Source organism: Dipodomys spectabilis, unplaced genomic scaffold, assembly GCF_019054845.1.
Source record: "Dipodomys spectabilis isolate Male_0828 unplaced genomic scaffold, ASM1905484v1 ptg000050l, whole genome shotgun sequence".
Taxonomy (NCBI): domain Eukaryota; kingdom Metazoa; phylum Chordata; class Mammalia; order Rodentia; family Heteromyidae; genus Dipodomys; species Dipodomys spectabilis.
The window spans coordinates 7,608,523-7,628,016 of NW_024870727.1; the positions used below are offsets into that span (position 1 = coordinate 7,608,523).

General features: G+C 44.0%; 1 protein-coding gene across 1 annotated transcript; it reads right to left on the reverse strand.

Annotated features, from left to right (window-relative positions):
* Window positions 1-2,405: 2,405 nt before the first annotated feature.
* On the reverse strand, window positions 2,406-16,503 carry Tmem212 (transmembrane protein 212). Its single transcript, XM_042678860.1, is given in 6 exon segments — window positions 2,406-2,897; window positions 3,802-3,861; window positions 13,901-13,966; window positions 13,968-14,119; window positions 15,648-15,662; window positions 16,368-16,503. Coding segments are annotated over 6 exon segments (921 nt in total).
* Between the last annotated feature and the right edge of the window lie 2,991 nt (window positions 16,504-19,494).

A 19,494-nucleotide genomic window follows, 5' to 3' on the forward strand; every position in this document is an offset into this window, starting at 1 on the left:
AAAGAAGGAAGGAAAGACAGGAGGAAAGACAGGAGAAAAGAGAAAGAACAAAGGAGAAAAGGAAGGAAAGAAGAAAGAAAGGAGAAAAGAGAGAGAAAGAGAAAGAAGGAAAGAGAAAGAAAGGAGGAAGGAAGGAAGGAAGGAAGGAAGGAAGGAAGGAAGGAAGGAAGGAAGGAAGGAAGGAAGGAAGTCAAGTATAGTTCTGAATTTTTAGGGGTATGAGTTAAAAAATGCAAATTCCCTGCCTTCAATTCCTGCATTTTGGACATAATAGTAGGGCTAATGTGCAGTCCTAAAATCTGGTGTAATTGAAATCCTGGGTGATTCTGGTATTGCTGGTTTACTTTAGGAAGTGTCTGGCCCGTGATTGGTTTCAGCATCTTGCATCAGGAGCTTGTCCTAAGCAATGTGGACAGATGCAAAATTTCTATCTGGGAGCCCTTTGCCTCTAACTGCAACTCACCTCTGTCATCAACTCATTTCCTCTCCTCCCAGAGACTTCAGGTGAACTCACTGCTCTGCTTGGAGCCCATCGCCAAGCTCTCCAAAGCTCCTTCCCTTCCTTTCTTCCTGTCTTCTGCACCAGGATAAACATAGGTGTTAGCATGTGCTGTGCCTACTACCAGAGTTCGATGTCCAGTGAGTGATCCTGTAGTGAGCTGTTCTGATTGCTAATACTTCAGTGAGTGCATCTGTCTAGAATAAAGTTCATTTCAGTAGAGAGAAATCTCCAGAAGTTTGAGACCCCTGCAGTACAGTAAGGAGGATCTTTTGTTTTTCCTGCCTCTGCTCTTGGCAGACCTTGCCAAATCAGCCCTGCTCCTTAGGAATGTGCAGGATTTCCTTTGCAGATTTAGGCCCAAGTGAAAGGCAACAGATTGTCACCGAACACAACCAAAGGTTCCAATTCTTGTCCTCCAGCTTCAATGCTTGGGGTGGGGCTGAGCAGCCCTGAGAACAAAACTAGCTGCCATGACTGAAATGCAATTAACCTTCTTATGAGCTACCCAGCATGAGGGTGTGTGGAGAGAGGCCTCTTCTAAAAGGTAAGCTGGACACTGGGTAGCTCACACCTGTAATCCTGGCTACCCGGCAGGCTGAGATCTGAGGATTGTGGTTTGAAGTGAGTCTGGGCAGGAAAATCCATGAGACTTTCATTTCCAATTGCCCACCAAAAAACAGAAGTGGCTCAGGTGGTAGAGAGCCAGCTATGAGCAAAAAAGCAAAGGAACAGTGCCCAGGCTCTGAGTTCAAGCCCTAGGAGCTTGCAAACCCCTCCTTACACACACCATAAAGTTTTCCTCTCAGCTAGTTTCACGTACACCATGTATAGCATTATATATACTTACCATGCTATACATTACACCCCTAGAATTTACTCATCTTAGAGCTGAAAGTTTACACAGCAGCCCCCCTCCCTGTTATTTGTAGATATATTACTTGTGGTTTTGATCAAGTGTGGTTAATAATAATAGTTTTTTTTTTAATCAAAAGAAATTTCAAAAACAAAACCTTTTAAATTCCTGCACATGCATCTCACAGCTCCGTGGACAGGGAGAGAGTCCATCCTTCGTGGTCTCTGGGAGGTTTTCCTGTCTGACTTTTGTGGAAAATCTGCCTTCTTGTAGCAAATGGTTCCCCAAAGCAAGGTCAAAGTGAATGTGTTTACCTGATAACGTGAAACGTTGAGATTTGTGGACAGGCGCCCCGTCTTCAGGGAGTTTGGGTGTAGTTGTGGGAAATGAACCCAGTGTTCACATCCTGAGCATGCGCGGTGTCTCCTCACTGGCCTCCTTGGAACCACGCACTGGCAGACACCAATGGTCTGCTGTACTTTTTGATCACAATCTCCCTTCTCTTACAACCCCCCCCCTCCCCATTCCAGTACATGGAAACACCCATATGCTCTGGTTCTATACATCTCTTTCTTCTAGATTCTATATGTAAGCGATATTATGCAGTATTTGTCTTTGACTTACACTTAAGTTTTTCCCATCTTGTGGCGTGTGGCAGGATGTCCTCTTTCTTTTTAAGGTTGAGTAATATTTCATTATAGATACCACAGTTCTTTTATCCATTCATCTGTTGATAGCCCCTTTGTTTCCACATCTTGGCTGTTGTAAATAATATAATGAACCTGGGAAGGCAGATGCCCTTCAAAATATGCTTTTTTTCCCCCCAAACCCTTAAGATATTTCCCAGACACAAGCATATGACAGCTGATAGTTGTTTTTCTTTTTCCTTTTAGCACAAGGGATTATGAAATCTAGGGCTTCACACACAGCAGGCAAACATTATTCTACTGTACTACAATCCCCAGCCATAGTAGTTCTGTTATTTATTTATTTATTTGTGCTGGTACTGAACTAAGGGTCTTGGGCTTTTGTTCAGCTTTGTCCCTCCATTCATTCAGAAACCATTATGGAGCACCTGCCAGGTGCCCACAGCAGGATGACACTGTCAGAGAGGATACAGCAGCAAATAAAAGAGAGAGGTTCAGCCTTCCTATGCAGATCTTCCATTTCACCATTCTGGATTGAACAAACAGCAGCTTCCCCTTTACTGAAACTTATGTTCATGTGTTCCTTCTGGATGAGTCTTGCAGAAAGCTTGATGCCCATGGACAGCGAGGTGCAGAATAGGACCAGGCTTAGACACAAGTCGAGGGCTTGAAGGGTCAGGTGGTACTCTTCATAGTGGGGCGGATCCACGCAGACCTATGGGAATTTTGCATATGGAAAAGGGAAGGCAACAGCATAGCCCAGGTAGTTGACCCCCACCATACCTGTCAGTGAGGAGAAACAGTATGGGCCCAGCAGAGCGGACTCCAAGCTTATGGTAAAATGAACTGGGCATCCCGTAATGTTCAGAATCACAAAGGTGAGGCTGGCTTTCCAATGAAAATGAAGCAGAAGGAAACTTACTTTGATGCAGATAGGAATATAGTGACATGAAGCGGGGAGGGGGGAATCTCCACTCCCAGCTTTTTGCTGACTAATTGCAGATAAGACTTTCTCAGGTTTGTCTGCCTGAGCTGGCTCCAAACCATGATCATCAGATTTCAGCCTCCTGATCAGCTAGGATTACAGGGATGAGCCACCAGTGCTGGCTCAGAAGCTACATTTTAACCAGGTCTCTGAGTGATTAGCATTGTAGATTGAGAAGGACAGCTTTAGCTAAGAACAAAGTCATCAGATAAAGCTGTGCTTGTACATCATGATCATTCTATTTATTACCTGGTGTTAGAATGTTGAAACATCAAGATGTGAAGGGGAGAGGGAGGAGAGGGACAGACAGACAGACAGACAGACAGAGACAGAGACAGACAGGAGATCTGAGTCTGAGTTGAGATATAAAATTACATTATTAAGGGCTGATGGTGTAGCTTAAAGTGCCTTAAAAAAAAAAAGAGCAGGTGAAGTCCTGAATCAATCCCCAACATCACACACACACACACACACACACACACACACACACATTAAATGTAATTTTAAAATGATTGAGAACAGGAGCCTAAAGATCCATTCTTTCAAAATGAAATCCAGGAGCACTTACACTGGCTCTGCCTTCCCAGAGGCAATACAAATCAAAGGAAACTTATAGAAATTGTTTAGAGGAGGAATCAGATAAAACTCATTCCTTTAAAATTCAGTTTATTACTGAAATCCATCATAGCAAGGTCTCAATTAGATCAAATTCCTTTATAACTGGAAATCATATTGTCTGTGTCCCATCCTAAATTAGTAGTGATTTGACCTTCAGATGCCCCCTGCCATCCTTGCCTGGTGTCCATATATTTATCAAGTGCCTCTGGGTCCATTCTTTGTGGACCAATAGTAAAAGTCCACCAGCTGTGATCACCTGGGGAAAGAAAATGGGAAAAATAATATTCACAGTCCAAGCAACATCGGTCTCACAGTTGCACAACTTTGTCATGAAGAAGAAGGAACCGCAGGTCACTGGATGGCTTTGTGGGTCCACTCTCCTCATCAGAGGAAAGGCAGGCATGGCCACAGAGCTATGGTTCACTGCCGCTCAATGCTGGAGTCTCTGGATTGCCTTTGGTGTAGCCATCACAACCCCTGCTACTACAAGGCGGAACATTTAGGGATGTCTAGTTTTCATCTTCCTCACAGGTCCTTAAAATTGGCACCAGGAGCTGTTGGAATAGACTTTTCACCAGACACTCAATCCCTCCCAGTGGCTTCGTCTTCTGAGACTTTTTTTTTTTTTTTTTTTGAGATTCCAGAGCTGCAACCTGCAGGCAGGATGCAAATACTCCTCCATGTCTCAAATAACAAAGGTTATCATTAGAATGCATGCACCAAGTGGTGATTATTGCTGTGCCTATAGCCCTGTCTAGCTTTGTGGAAAAGGTTTTCTTTATAGTTACCATTGAAGGACAAGGCCCAAGGTGCAGAGGGTAAAGAGTTCAGCCCAGTGGGTAGTTCAAGTCTGTTATCCTAGCTACTCAGAAGGCTGAGATCTGAAGATCAAGATCATGGTTAGAAGCCAGCCAGGGAAGAAAAGTCTGAGGGACACTCATCTCCATTAAATACCCAAAAAAACTGGAAGAGGTGCTGTGGCTCAAGTGATCGAGTACTAGCCTTGAGCAAAAAGAAGCTCAGCGACAGCACTCAAGCTCTGAGTTCAAGTTCCAGAATCAGAGTGTGTGCGCACACATGCGCACGTGCAAACACACACACACGAGTTCACAAGCATTCACAGAATGTCACCAGAATTGAGCAATAGAGGAGAGAGAGGGGGAAAGGGAGAGAGAGAGAGGAGGGAGGAAGGGAAGAAGAAAGGAAAAAAAGGGAGGAGGAGGGGAGAGAGGGAGGGAAGAAAGAAGGAAGGAAGGAGAGAGAAAGATAAAGGAATGAAACAGAAGTCTCTGAGCTCATTGATGATTTGACACCAAGCCTGCTGAAGTAGACCACTAAAAATCATGGAGACTAGAATTTGCTATTCCCAATCCATGATACTGGTTTTCCTTTTCTTTTTTCCCCTGCTCTCTAGTGAAGTCTTTAAGGTTGAGAGAGTAAACTAGAAAGAGGAATACTGAAAAGAAGATGTTGAATGTGGACAGCTCTCAAAGTAACACAGTGTTGGGTTTTGACAGAAAAATGCACATGAGTGTATGCATAGTGTTGTAACGGAACTCAGTGGTGAGAAACAGAGAAGCCAACATTTGAGGCCACATTGTGAGTCTTATTGAAGAGCCAGAAGACTGCTGGTGGACTCTTATTTCAAGGACCAGCAGCCCAGAATGCAGCTAGCCCAAAGCTTATATAGGCCAAAACCACACATAGGTGTGAAGAATTAAACCCAACCAAAGCGTTATATATCAGCAAAGCAAACCAGGTAAGCACACTTAAACCTAACAGAAGTGTTAAATGAAAGCAAACCATCTAGGGAAACGATCAGGAGAACTCAAGGGCTAATTATCTAGGAAGCATAGACCCAATGTCCTTACTTCAATAGTATCAACAAACCCAAACTGGTCCCACCAGCACAGTTTGGGGGTATGCTTACTTTGGTGGCTCTACATTTAGCATGTTCATTGTTTGATAACTTAGCTTTTCATTGCATTGACATATTTTATTTTGAAAGCTGCATTTAGAGAATTTGGGGACACACACACACATTCACGCTCACACAAAATATACTTGTAGACACAAGTTGTTGAACCGGAAATCCTGACTGGGCAAAGTCATCCCATAATACTTCCATGGATAAAAATGTAGTCTAGAAAGTTCCTGGTTTGTGTTTGCAAGAGGAAAGTTTTCAGGGGACCCTATGGAGGTCGAGCCAGCAAAAATAGTACAACCAAACAGGCGGGTTAATAAGAGCAATTCACTGGTGCTTTCTGGTGAGCCAGGGGCTGGTCCCGGCTCCCAGCCCTTGATTGACAGATGGTCCTGTCACTAGGCAGAGAGCATGAGGAGGCTGGCTCCGCCCCTCGGCCGCTGAGCTTGGCTTAGACAGCAGGCCTCAGCAGATGCTGAGGTGCCAGGTTGCCTTCCTGAGGCTGGCATGGGCCATTTCTTTCCTTTCACATGTTGGAAAGGGCTGCAGAATCACAGTTGCTTGTTAATTCGGCTGTGGCTGCCAGCTTGAATTTTGCTTTGTTTACATATGCTTGGAGAAAAGATTTTTCAGGGAGGAGGCATTGGATGAATGCAGCTCAGTGATTTGCAAAATCCATACTGCCCTAGGTGAACCCGCCCATGTTGGCTAGTGCCCTGCCTCGCTGGGGAGGGAAATGTAAGGTGTGAACGCCAAGAGTCACAGAGAGTCCCTTATCTTATCCCTCTGTTTTGCCTCTGTGTGTGTGTGTGTGTGTGTGTGTGTGTGTCTGTGTGTGTGTGTGTGTGTGTGCGTGTGTGTGTGTGTCTGTCTGTCTGTGTGCACACGCTGACATTAGAGATTGAACTCAGGGCCTTGCATTCCTCTTCTGGCTTTTTGCTGGTTATTTGGAGATAAGAGTCCCACAGACTTTCCTGCCCAGGCTGGCTTTGAACCGTGATCCTCTGATCTCAGTTTTCTGAGTAGCTAGCATTACAGATGTGAACTCCCTGCCCCTGGCATGCGCTCTCTCTCTCTCTCTCACTCTCTCTCACTCACTCAATCTCTCAATCTCTCTCTCTCTCTGCAGGACCGGAATTCTAACTCAGGGACCTTGTTGATGCCCACTTCCATTTTTCTAGATTCTGTTTTTCGATAGAGAAAGGGAAGACAATGACAAAGGAAGAGGTTTGAGAGTAAGAAAATCAAGGGGGGGGGAAGAAATTTGAGAGAGGGTGTGTGGGAGAGGTGACAAGTTGGACTCCAAACAGTGAGGCTGTGGAGGATGGGGGGGGGGGGGGCAGACTGGGTACCCAGCAGTCCGTGGCCAGTACCTGCGCCCTCAGCCTGTCTCCATGCAATCCGCTTGCTCTCTGGGCATGCGCACTGCCTGACTTGGGTTTTACTGCTTACACTTTGATCGCGTGGTGAGTTGAGCCTCTTAGAAGTATTTAAACTGCAGAAGGACGCAGACTCGCTTGAAGGATGCAGGCAGCAGTAACAACTTCAAGAGAAAGAGAAACTTTTAAAAGCATCATATTAATATGGAAATTTTTTTTTCATTTGCAAGCATCTATTGGGGCCCCAAGACTAACAAGCAAACAAATCTCACGGCTCCCCTGAATGAGCGCCTTACATCTGCCCAGCACTGGATTAAATGCTCAGCCTGAGTTGGCAGCCCTCAGAAGGAGCCTCCACTTTTCAAATGAGGCACAGACAGGCTAAGATACCCACGAGCATGATTAATCATCCACCAGACACGGCTCCAATTCTCATTGGAAATTACAGTCTAGTTCTGAAAATAATGCACATAAAAGAATTTTCACATAAGCCAGGAGCCAGGGGCTCAAGTCTCTAATCCTAGCTACTCAGGAGGCTGAGATCTGAGGATCACAGTTCAAAGCCAATCGGGGCAGGAAAAACTATGAAATTCTTACCTCTAATTAGCCATCAAAAAAAAAAAAAAAAAGAAAAGAAAAAAAGTGGGATGTGAAGTAGTAGAGTATCACGTAGTAGAGTATCAGCCTTGAGCAAAAAAGCTAAGAGACAGAGCCCAGATTCCGAGTCCAAGCCCTTGTACTGGAACACACACACACACACACACACACACACACACACACACACACACACACACGAATATCCACACAATTAGGCAATGAGTGTTCTTCACATGACATGAGCTTGGATGGCAAGATCCCACTTCCTGGAAAAAATAGTGAAGAAAGCACCCAGGGAAATAAATTCTGAAGCAAGTTTGGAGGATGGGAAGTACTTCAGTAGTCAGCGACAAATCAAGGGCAGTCCAGGCTATGGGAGCAGAATATGCAAAGGTCCTGGGGGTATCCTGCTTGGTGAACAGGCAGGAAGAAGCTCCGACTTCCAGCAGGAAAAAAAAAATCTATGTGACATCAGGGGAAAGAAGACCTCAAAAGTATGCTGGCATGTGTGGATTTTGTTGAGAGGTTATGAAACACCAAGAGCTATGGAAGAAAGCACTAGCCTGACTACTAAAACAGGTTTAGAAAGATGATGTCCGTATGGTATGCATGTGGAGATGGGAGTGGAATAGGGCCTTTGGGTCACTCTCTTCCTTTTTCTTCCTCCTTCCTTCTCCTCCTGTTCCTCCTCAGCCTTCTTTTCTTCCTCTTTTCTTTCTTTCCAGTTCTGGGGCTTGAACTCAGGGTCTGGCCACTATCCCTAAGCTTTTGTGCTCAAGGCTAGTGCTCAATCACTTTCAGCTCTTTTGGTAGTTAATTGGAGATAAGAATCCGGCCCTGGCTGGCTTTGGACAGTGATCTTCATAGCTCAGCCTCCTAAGCCTCCTCACAGGCGTGAGTCACCAGCTCCTGTCTCAGACATCTTCTTTTAACTCTACTTATGACAAGAAATACATTATGCAACGTGGCCCAGTTAATACATCCATGATGTCTAGCAAAAAGAATGCTTTCTTATGTATGATCATGAATGTTCACCCGCCCTGTTCTATTCATTATAAATGCTGGCTGATAGACTGGGCTTATACTGAACTACATCTGACTGTAGAAGCAAGGTCCATGTGGGGTCTGAGCCAGGGAGGGAAGTGTGGGGAAGGAAATTATGAGCAGGAAGAGAAAGAGACTCAGCCACGTGCCTCCTGGGAAAATCCAAAGCCACAGGGCAGCTCCTTGGGCTGAGCTGGATGTGTTAGGGCACTGCTACCTACATCCCAGTCTAATGGTCAGCAGCATGATTTCCACTCAGAACTCCTTAGCTGTGGGCAAACACAGGTTCCACCCAGACCTACTGAATTAGAACCCACATGCAGCAAGATTCCCCCCCCTCCCCTTCCCTGCCCTCAAAACAATGAAAAGGAAGTTGGAGAGGGAAGAAATGACTTTGGCAATACGATGATTCATTTGTTTTTAGGCAAACTAGGTGCATGGAAAGAAATAGGTTAAAGTTATGGAAACAGCCCAGATGCCCTACAGTAGATGAGTGGATCCAAAAAAATGTAGTATACATACACAATGGAATTTTGCACAGCATTCGAAAGAATAATATTATGCCATTTGCAGGAAAATGGATGGACCTAGAACAAATCAAATCATGTTAACTGAGGTAAGCCAAGCTCAGAGACACAAATGGTACATGTTTTCTCTCATATTTGGAAGCTAGATCTAAAATATATGGGGACATGATAAATTATCAAGACTCTAGGCATTCACACACAGTGAAACCAAAGGAGGACAGTCTTAGGGGAGGAACACAAAGGCGCAATGCCTAAGTGCATCTGATCATATGAAATAATATTTATAGAAATTAACTCTAAGAAATAGAATCAAGAATTTTTTTGTTTTTGTTTTTTTGTCAGTTGTGGGGCCTGAACTCTGGGCCTGGGCAGTGTCCCTCAGCTCTTCAGCTTTAGGCTAGTGTTCTACCGCTTGAGCCACAGCGCCACTTCTAGCTTTTTCTGCTTATGTGGTACTGAGGAATCGAACCCAGGACCTCATGCATGCAAGGCAAGCACTCTACCACTGAGTCACCTTCCCAGTCCTTAATTTTCTTTGTGTCTTTGTTTGTCTGCCATGGGGAGCTAAGGGGGGGCATAGAAATGAAGGGACAAAGGATGAACGAATGTAGCAGTAGTGCTCACTAGACACGATGTTGAAAGTGAACTATACAACTTGTGGGTGGGGACAGGAGGGAAATACTAAAAGAGAGCACAAGAAGGGGTGACATTGCCCAAAAAGAAATGTACTCATTACTTGTAACTGACTTATGTAACTGTAATCCCACTGTACATCACCTTTATAATAACAATAAAAAATACTTAATTAAAAAAAAAGAAGAAACAGTCTATCTAAGGAAAAAACCAGATCAGGGCCTGGGATTGTTTGCTTGACCCAATTTTAGTCAGGTTCCTCACTCTTCTCCTTGATCCATTCTATGTGCCAGTCTGGCAAGAACCCTATGAAGTTCTTGGAAGGAATTGTCCCTACAGTCAGTGCCTGTGGGTCTGCTCACACTTAATACCTATTTGTGTTTCTCCTCCACCAACTCCCAGTCAGTTCCCATCTGATTTGCCTGAACTGTCTTCAGCAAAAGTCCTGATAGGTTGGAATCAGGCCCTAGTGGCTCATTCATCTAATCCTAACTACCCAGGAGGCTGAGATCTAGAGGATGAGATCCAAGGCCAGTCTCAGCAGAAAAGTCTGTGAGATTCTATCTCTAATGAACCAGCAAAAAGCCAGGTTGGAGGCATATGGCTCAAGTGATAACATGTCAGCCAAACAAGAAAGCTGAGCTTCATTAGTTGAAATTTAAAAAAAAAAAAAATCCTAATTGGCCAGTTTATCCAGAATCATTTATTCCCAATATCCTCTCCTTAGTAATTTTCCATGCACTGACCAGGGCCAGGGCTATTAATTCCCACTTGGGATTTGGAATCAAACCCAGGGCTAGCCTAAGGTCTCTCTCTCTCTCTCTCTCTCTCTCTCTCTCTCTCTCTCTCTCTCTGCAATAGTACTAAATAATAAAATCTGTTTCTACTGCTTCATCTATTACCTGACTGACTGAGTTTTGTGGTGTTTTTACCATCATCTGGTAACTGTAGTCATGTGACGGTTGAAATAAAGACTTGAAGCCTTTCCAGAACCAAGTGCCTTCTGTAACAGTTGAGGGGACCAGGCCCTGCAGCGCTAAGTGGACCCTGAACTTTCTCCCAGATCCCTGCCTCTCAGCAGGACTCTGGCTGCAATGCTGCTGCCATTGGCCGGGTCTCTGGCCTGGCCAAAGGGGTGGAAGGCCCTCTGCTCCCCCCGTCCTCAAGGCCTGGTCAGTAAGCCCAACCCTGGGATCAACAGGGCTCCACCCTTACAGTGTTAGGAGTATTAGGAGCTCCTTGCTGCATTCTTCAAGCAGCTGATGCCTTTAAATAACCTCCCTCAGAAATCCTAGAAAATGTGGGAGTCATGTGGCTGTCAGAATGGAGATAGGAGAGTCTGAGGACTCATAGTTGTGAACTGCTGAGATAGCCTTGAACGAATACAGGGCCTTTACCACCTGCAAAAATGTACCCATTTCATGTCTTAAACGTAGTATGGTGTCCTTTGCAGAAGACAGCATCAACATCATTGAAGTGTACAGATGAGCTTTTGACAGGAGGAAACATCCTTTGAAGACGAGTATGTGACAGGTCAGGGAGGCCGTGGAAGAAGGCAGAAGTTTGTTTGTTTGTTTTGGTGCCAGTCCTGGGGCTTGAACTGAGGGCCTCACATTCTTGCTTAGCTATTTTTAGCTTTTTCATTCACTTGAGCCACATCCCCACTTCCAGTTCTTTGCTTGGTAAATGGGTCTCAGACTTTTCTACCCCAGGCTGGCTTCAAACCACAGTCCTCAAATCTCAGCTTCCTGAGTAGCAAGGAGTTCAGGAAGGGACCACCAGCACTGACTCAGGGCAGAGAGAGAGGCCTTTTGACTTTGACCTTGACAAGACTGTGGCTAGGTAGGGAAATAATGCTGCTGTTCCACATTTAGACATTATTGCAAGAGCAAGCATTCTTATTGATTTCCTTCTGGTGAGGATTTTTTTCCTGCTTCAGTATAAATACCAGCTTGACCTTTGGTCTTTGCAATCTAATCAGAGCTCACCCGGGGAAGACATTCTGCACTGCTCTGCTGGAGGATGGAGAATCCACTCACTCAATAACATGAAGGACTATTTTGTTCAAGCTTAGAGTATGACTCTCTTAGTTCCAGCTTATGGGAGATATAGCAATAAAGCAAATAGAACAGAAAATCCCATCTTCATATAATCCACAGTGATAAATAAGTGAATGCAGAAGGAGATGAGGTCATGCAGGCTAAGTAAGGCCCTGAGCTTTCTACCAGATCCCTGTCTTTCAGTGGGACTCTGCCCACCGCCACTGGCCAAGTCTCTGCATTCTCCAGGCTTGGGTCCCCAGACGGAAATCACTGTACTTGCTCTTCCCCAAGGCACGGTTTGCAAGCCAGGGTCCAGGGTCAGTAGGAGTTTGTCCTTAGCTGAGGTTGATAGGTTTTTGAGGGGAAGGAGAGCAGGGTATGAGGAAGTGAAAATGGCAGAAAATGGCATCAGGAGGAAGGGGTTGCAACTGAAAGTAGATCATGTTTGTGTGTGTGTGTGTGTGTGTGTGTGTGTATGGGGGGGAGAGAGAGAGGTGGGGGGGAGAGAGAGAGAATGCGTGCCTGTATTGAACTCAGGGCCTGGGTGCTATCCCTGAGCTTTCTTGCTCAATGCTTACTCTCTGTCACTCAAGCCACCACTCCACTTTTAGCTTTTTGGTGGTTAATTAGAGATAAGAGTCTCACAGATTTTCCTGCCTGGGCTGGCTTTGAACTGCAATTCTCAGATCTCAGCCTCCTGAGAGCTAGGATTACAGATGTGAACTACCAGTGTCAATGAATATAAAGGTATTTATCTAGAAACCTGTACATGGGCCTGCATTTCAGATCCAGCTCCAATTAGTCAGAAAACTGCTTGGCTAGAGATGTGGTTTAAGTGGTAGAGCACCAGCTATAAGCAAGAAAGCCAAGCAAGCTGGGTGCTGGTGGCTCACGCCTGTAATCCTAGCTATTCAGTAGGCTGAGATCTGAGGGCTGCAATTTGAAGCCAGTGTGGGCAGAAAAATCCATGACACTCGTATCTCCAATAAACTACTCAGAAAAAGCCAGTAGTGATGCTGTGGCCCTGAGTTCAAGCCCCAGGATTCACACAAGAAAGAGAGAGAGAGAGAAAAAAAAGAGAAAGAGAAAGAGAGGGAAAAGGGAAGAGAAGAGAAGAGAAGAAAGGAGGGAAGGAATGAAGGAAGAAAGAAGGAAGGGAGAGAGGGAGGAGGAAGGGAGAGAGAGAGAAAGCCAAGGAAGTTTGTGGACCTGAGTTCAAACCTCTATACTGGACTGTTTTTTGACTGTTTTTTGACCCCTTCCCAATTCTTCTATTTAACCCAAATAGTAGTAGTAGTAGTAGTTGTTGTTCTTCTTCTTCTTCTTATCGGTTGTGGGGCTTGAACTCTGGGCTTGAGTGCTGTCCCTCAGCTCTTCAGCTCAAGGCTAGCCTCAGCTCTTCAGCTCAAGGCGAGCGCTCTACCACTTGAGCTACAGCGCCACTTCCGGTTTTCTGGTGGTTTATTGGAGATAAGAGTGTCACGGACTTTCCTGCCCAGGCTGGCTTTGAACCACGATCTTCAGATCTCAGCCTCCTAAGTAGCTAGGATTACAGGCATGAGCCACTGGCACCCGGCTTCCCAAAAGTTCTTGTCAGCACCCAAAGGTGAATTGAGAAGCTTAATCTCCTCCATCTTCCCAACTTTGAGGTGTTGATTAAGATCCTTACCTGCCTTTATTATCTCATTATTTCCTATGGCTTTCTTTGAGGCTTCAGGGTGAATGACATGTTGGAATACCCGGAGCAAGGCCTAGGACTCCAGCTACATGTATGTAATAAAATAATATTGACAGTCTATACTTAACTATGCCACTTATAGAAACCCGTGCTTTCAAATTCGAGCTCTGGGCTAGGGTTGTGGTTCAGTGGTAGAGCACTTGACTAGCAGACCCAAGGCCCTGAGTTCAACTCCAAGTATCATGAACCTAATCAATAAAATAAAATGAAATGCATTATATAAAATCTGAATTATATAAAACCTGAATTCTAGTTTTCTGGAGAATTTAGACATTTTTGTATTTTGGGGGAAAAAATGTAAAGGGTATTATTTTATGTCCTTCCCTCCACCTCTACATCCCCCACTTCCTTAACTATATTATTTTGCTAATAACTATTTTCTCTCAATATATTTAATAAAATATATCCTACCAATGCTCCATTCCAGATGGGACAAACAATCCACACACTCCATCCAGTGAACCAAAGCTTGGAGGAAAGAAAACACAGGGAAAAAGACAAGGACCCCGGAGAACACGCTGAGACTTCCCAGAGAAAGGAGAATGTGGCCCGCAGTCTGGAGAGGCCCTTCATTTTCTTCTGTGACCTGATTCCTTGATCTCAAAGAGGTTTGGTTTCCAAAACACGGGGCTGTAACAGGACTCAATAAATAGCAGTTTCTTAGAGACAGTAGCCAGGACACAGGTGGACTGTTAATCTACTTGGAAGCCAGAGTCTCTTGATTTCACCAGAGATGAAATGTAGTTGACGTGATCCTTGATATAAATTGGACATGATGAATTTTGAATACTGGTTTAATTTGAGCAGAGGAGAAAATTAGTCTTTGTTTGGGTGTTGCTGCCTTGACTCCCTTGGTTCTGCCCTGTCTGGGGAGTGACCACTTCCTGGCTTAATCAGATTCAAAGGCTTGCTGACTGAGCTAATTGTTTCTCAGCTCCATCGGCCTGGTGGGCACAGAATTAAGCCAATATCCTTTGGGCACAATAGATCCACATTCCGAGCACAATTTCCCACAAAACAAAGTATAAACAAGGACTCAATCTCTTTTCATTACATCTTAATGACTTAGAGCCAAAACAAGACTCTCCACTCCTTTCAAATTTTCATTCTAGTGCAATTCCTTTGGAGTTCTTGATACAGGTGTTTGATAGGAGTTATCTCCAGGTAGGCCTAAGTTCCATGATGAATTTCTCTATTGTGTTTTTACTAAGCTGGCTTGTTATTGCTAATTCAGCTTGTGAGTGAGTGCAAAGATGAATGTGTGTAGGTGTACAATAAAGTATATGTTGAGAAGTAATTGGTCAGCTGAATAAGTCACTGATCTCTACTCATCTCCCAGTCATCGTTTTAATTTGGGATGTTGGGCTTCTGTGCATTTAAGTAGCTATAAAAGCTCATCTCTTAATTTTTCATGCATTTGAGAAAGTGATGTGGAGTTGACTTTGATTAATATGATGTTCATTGTCTCTTTCAAATTATATCCTTCCTTTGTGTGTGTGTGTATGTGAGTGTGTGTGTGTGAGAGAGAGAGTGAGAGAGTGTGTGTGTGAGAGAGAGAGAGAGAGAGAGAGAGAGATTGCTGAGACTTGAATCCAAGGCTTCAGGGTCCTGCTTGGTTTTTCACTGAAGGCTGGTGCTCTGACACTTGAACCATACCTCTACTTCCAGGTTTTTTGTTTTTGTTTTTTTTGCCAGTTGGTTAGAAATAATAGTTTGCTTTCTGCCAAGGCTGGCTTTAAACCATGATCCTCCTCTCTTAGTCTCCTAAATAGCTAGAATTAAAGGTGTGAGCTACCATCGGCCAGCCTGAATATCGTGTGTGTGTGTGTGTGTGTGTGTGTGTGTGTGTGAGACAGGATCTCACTATGTACACCAGGCTGTCTTGGAGCACACTGTCCTCCTGTCTTAGCCTCCCACATGCTAGGGATAACAGATGTGCACCATCAAGCTTGGCTCCAAGAAAACATCCTGAAGGCAGAACATAATTGTGAGTTGTCTAATTTTTCTATTCCATTATGAATACTCTTTTTCTTTTAAAGAAAAAAGGATGTAAGATAATTTGATGTGCTGACAGTGAAGGTTTAGAACCTGCATTTTGAGTCACACAGAGCTAAGACCTGCTTTCTGGCTCTGCTCTCTCTTAGGAAAGGAATGTTACCTGACTTCTCTAGATCTATTTGGAGAGGGAAAGAACATTAGTGTGCATCTTCTGAAAGGTGCTTGGCTGAGTGGATTCACTGAGTCAACGGTGTGACTATTTGGCACTGAGCAAGGATGTCTAGGAAGTGCCCCGTGTGACATTCGGATATTCTGTCTTCAGAGTTCCTATGTGGTGGAACAGAGACACAGACACTGCCCTGCTTTTTACCCATCATTTTTTTGGCCACATGAGATTCCATTCTGTTGATTGATTTGGTAAAACAACAACAAACAAACAAACAAAATCTCCCATAGGATTCTGCCATGTGCAGTGAGAAGAAAGAACTTCTCTTAGATTCTGCATTTTCATTCTGACTTTGGGTCCTCAAGACATTCCTCAGGTTAACCAGATTTGAAAGCAGTTGTATTTTTCAATATGCAGAATGGAAGCAAGTGGCTTCAGCTTTCTGATGTCGCTGCTTTGTTCCATCTCTGTACTCTTGGATTGTACTAGCAACATTAAACTACAAGGAAGAGCAGAGACTCTGTGTATACTGTGAATACACAACACAGCCCCAGCATGGTAGATGGTAGATGGCATGGGTAGCAGCACTTGAATTCCTTGATAAATGTGTTTGATCTTCCAACTGTGCATGTGGGGCCCCACAGAGCTGCAGAAGGGTAGGTGAGCAGGTGTGTCCCACAGCCAGGGACATTGCCAGTAAGCCTCCTGTGATACCAGGGGAAAAGGGTCTGGAGTTGTGTTGGTATTTGCTCGCAGCTGTTTTGACTTTTTCCTTTGCTTTGTATCTCAAGGTTAAGGCCACATGGTATGTCAATAGGTTGTGGGTCAGACTACTCTCTCCTGGTTGCATGTTTGGAAAATAGAGGCTGTTGAAATACTTGTGTTAAACAGTACAAAGATGGCAAACAAAGAATTTTGTTTCTGGCTTTGTTTTAATTTGGGGGAACTTGCCCAGGGCTTTGTAACCCTCACAAGGCTAACCAGGTGTGAGTTAGAAATCTGAACTTATTAGTATTAGAAGAGGTGTTGCCGTTTACTGTTGTAGGTGAATCACCCCAGAAGCCACATTTTGAAATATGGAATATTGGAGTCTTTATTATACAGTTAGCAGGCTGCAGGCTGCCAGTTGTTACAAAGGCCTGCAGCCCCCAACTACACATAACACAGCTAGGAAACATGCTAGAGAGGAAAAAGAACAAAAACAATACCAACAAGCCACTTCAGCTCCAATGGAGGGCTGAATTGGGACGCTACGATGATTGGAGAGGAGTCAGGAGACAGGACCCAGAACATGACCACAGAGACACATGTACATGATGTAATGGCGGCTGGGCTGGTCCGGGCTTAAATAGAGCCCAGATCAGCAGGGCAGACCCACAGGAAATTCCCAGTTCCAGCCACTGGACTGACAGATTCAGTAACCTATCAGCCAAGTGCCCACCCCTGACTACAGGGCTCCAGGCATGCCCATCACCTGGGAGGCAGATGGCATTTTCCTCCCCCAGCATGAAAACAAGATGCTAGACTCTACCATCTACCATGTGGCCAATATGGAGCCCGACAGACCTGACCTCCTTAGTATAATAAAGAAAAAGGAACTGGTAGAAAAATTTTCTTTTTCTCTTTCCTTCCTTCCTTCTTCCTTCCTTCCCACCTTCCCTTGCCAGTCACGGGGCTTGACCTCCTTCCTTCCTTCCCTCCCTCCCCTCCCCTCCCCTCACATCAGCCGTGGGGCTTGAACTCAGGACCTGGCACTGGAGCTGAGCTTTTGTACTCAAGGCTAGCACTGTACCACTTGGAGCCTCAGCACCCCTTGTGGATTTCTGGTGATTAATGGGAGATCAGAGTCTCATGGACTTTCCTGCTCAGGCTGGGTTCCAACTGTGATCCTCAGAGCTCAGCCTCCTGAGTAGCTGGGATTACAATCCTTTCTTTTCTTTTGGCAGTTTTGGGGTTTGACCTCAGGGCCTTATTAGGTAATTGCTCTACCATTTGAGCTACACCTCCAGTCTGGCTTCTTCCTGGCTGTTTTGGAGATGATGTCAGGTAGACTTTTCTGCCCAGGCTGACTTAAGCCAAGACCTTCTGGATCTTAGCCTCCTGAGTAATTCTGATTACAGATATGAGTCACTGGCATCAGACTAGAAGGATTTTTTTTTTTTTTTGTCGGTTGTGGGGCCTGAACTCTGGGCCTGGGCGATGTCGCTCAGCTCTTCAGCTCAAGGCTAGCACTCTACCACTTGACCCACAGCACCACTTCTGGCTTTTTCTGCTTATGCAGTGCTGAGGAATTGAACCCAGGGCCTCATGCCTGCAAGGCAAGCACTCTTCCACTGAGCCACCTTACTAGCCCCTAGAAGAATTCATTTTTATCAAAAAAGAAAAAGGAAATGATATAAGAAAGCAAGGAAATAAATGGAACTCTCCAAGAAAGAGGAAATGAAAAAGTTGTGTTTTCCTAATAGCTTCAGACAACTAGTGTCACTAGTATGTGTGTATATATATATATATATATATATATATATATATATATATTTGTAGTTTACACATGGTATTTATATAGTTTATACATTAAAAAGGTGGCTCATGGAGCAGAAAGAGCATTAGCTGTGGTATTAGAAAGACTTGGTTTGAAGATTACCATTATATATGAAAAACGAAGTAAGGAGGGAGGGAGAGAGGAAGGGAGAAAGAAACACCCCACTGACACCAGCACAGTATTTGGTTGGGGCAGGAGCTATAAAGGCCAGTGGATGACAGGGGGAGGATGGGCATGCAGCACCATGTCAGTGTCCACCATGAGCAAGCCACCCAACTCTACAAGAGAAATACCAGAGCGCTCTGACATCACTTCCTCCAGCTGGAACACAGTCCACGCACACACCTGCTTGGGTAGCATTGGCAAAAATGTTTAGCCTGAATCTGATCAAAAGTAAGTCCTTAGGTAAATTCAGATGGGCAAGAAAACTTCACAAAGCACATCCTTGTTACAAAAGATAACAGGAAGATTACTGGGACAACTGGGAAATTGCTAGTAGATAATATTTAGTGTGTCCATGTTAAATATATTGGGAGTATGGCATCATATTTATATAAGAGAATGCCCTATTGGTTCAACTCAATGGTAGTAGTGCTCTTTATTGTTTTCTGAAGGGCTGAAGATCTCAAGTTCAAGTGGAGAGATGAGGGGCTGAAGGTGTCAAGTAGGAGTTGAGTACTTTAGTAGTTGCCTTGCAAGTGTGAAGCCTTAATAATCCCAGCATTGAAAAAAAGTATACCTATATGTGTGTATACATATATCTTAAATATCTTGTATATGTTAAATATATTTGCATATTTACTTGTATCTTATATATGACAATATGTTAATATAAATATATTTATATAATAAACAATTATTTATATGATATATTTATATATTGTATAATATTATATATCATATAAATAATTATTTATATAATTTATAAATACATATTTTTAACACATAATTTAGATTATATATATTTTACATTAATTAGCTGCATTAAAGGAAAGGACAAAGGTAAATAGGCATGTGGCCAAGCTGGAACCTCTGGTGATCCTGGTGAATATGGACCAGCCTATGAGATGGCTTTGACTTTCTTTCTTTTTTTGTGGGATTCTTTTTTTTAAATATATATTTTTATTGTAAAGACATTATACAGAGGGGTTACAGTTACATGAGTAAGATAATGAGTACATTTCCTATCAAGCATTGTTGTCCCTTCCTTTGTTTTTCCCCTACTATCCCTTCCCTCCCACCTCTCCAACTCCCTCCCTACCCCCCACCCCGACTTTCTAAACAGAAAAGATGGATCTGGTC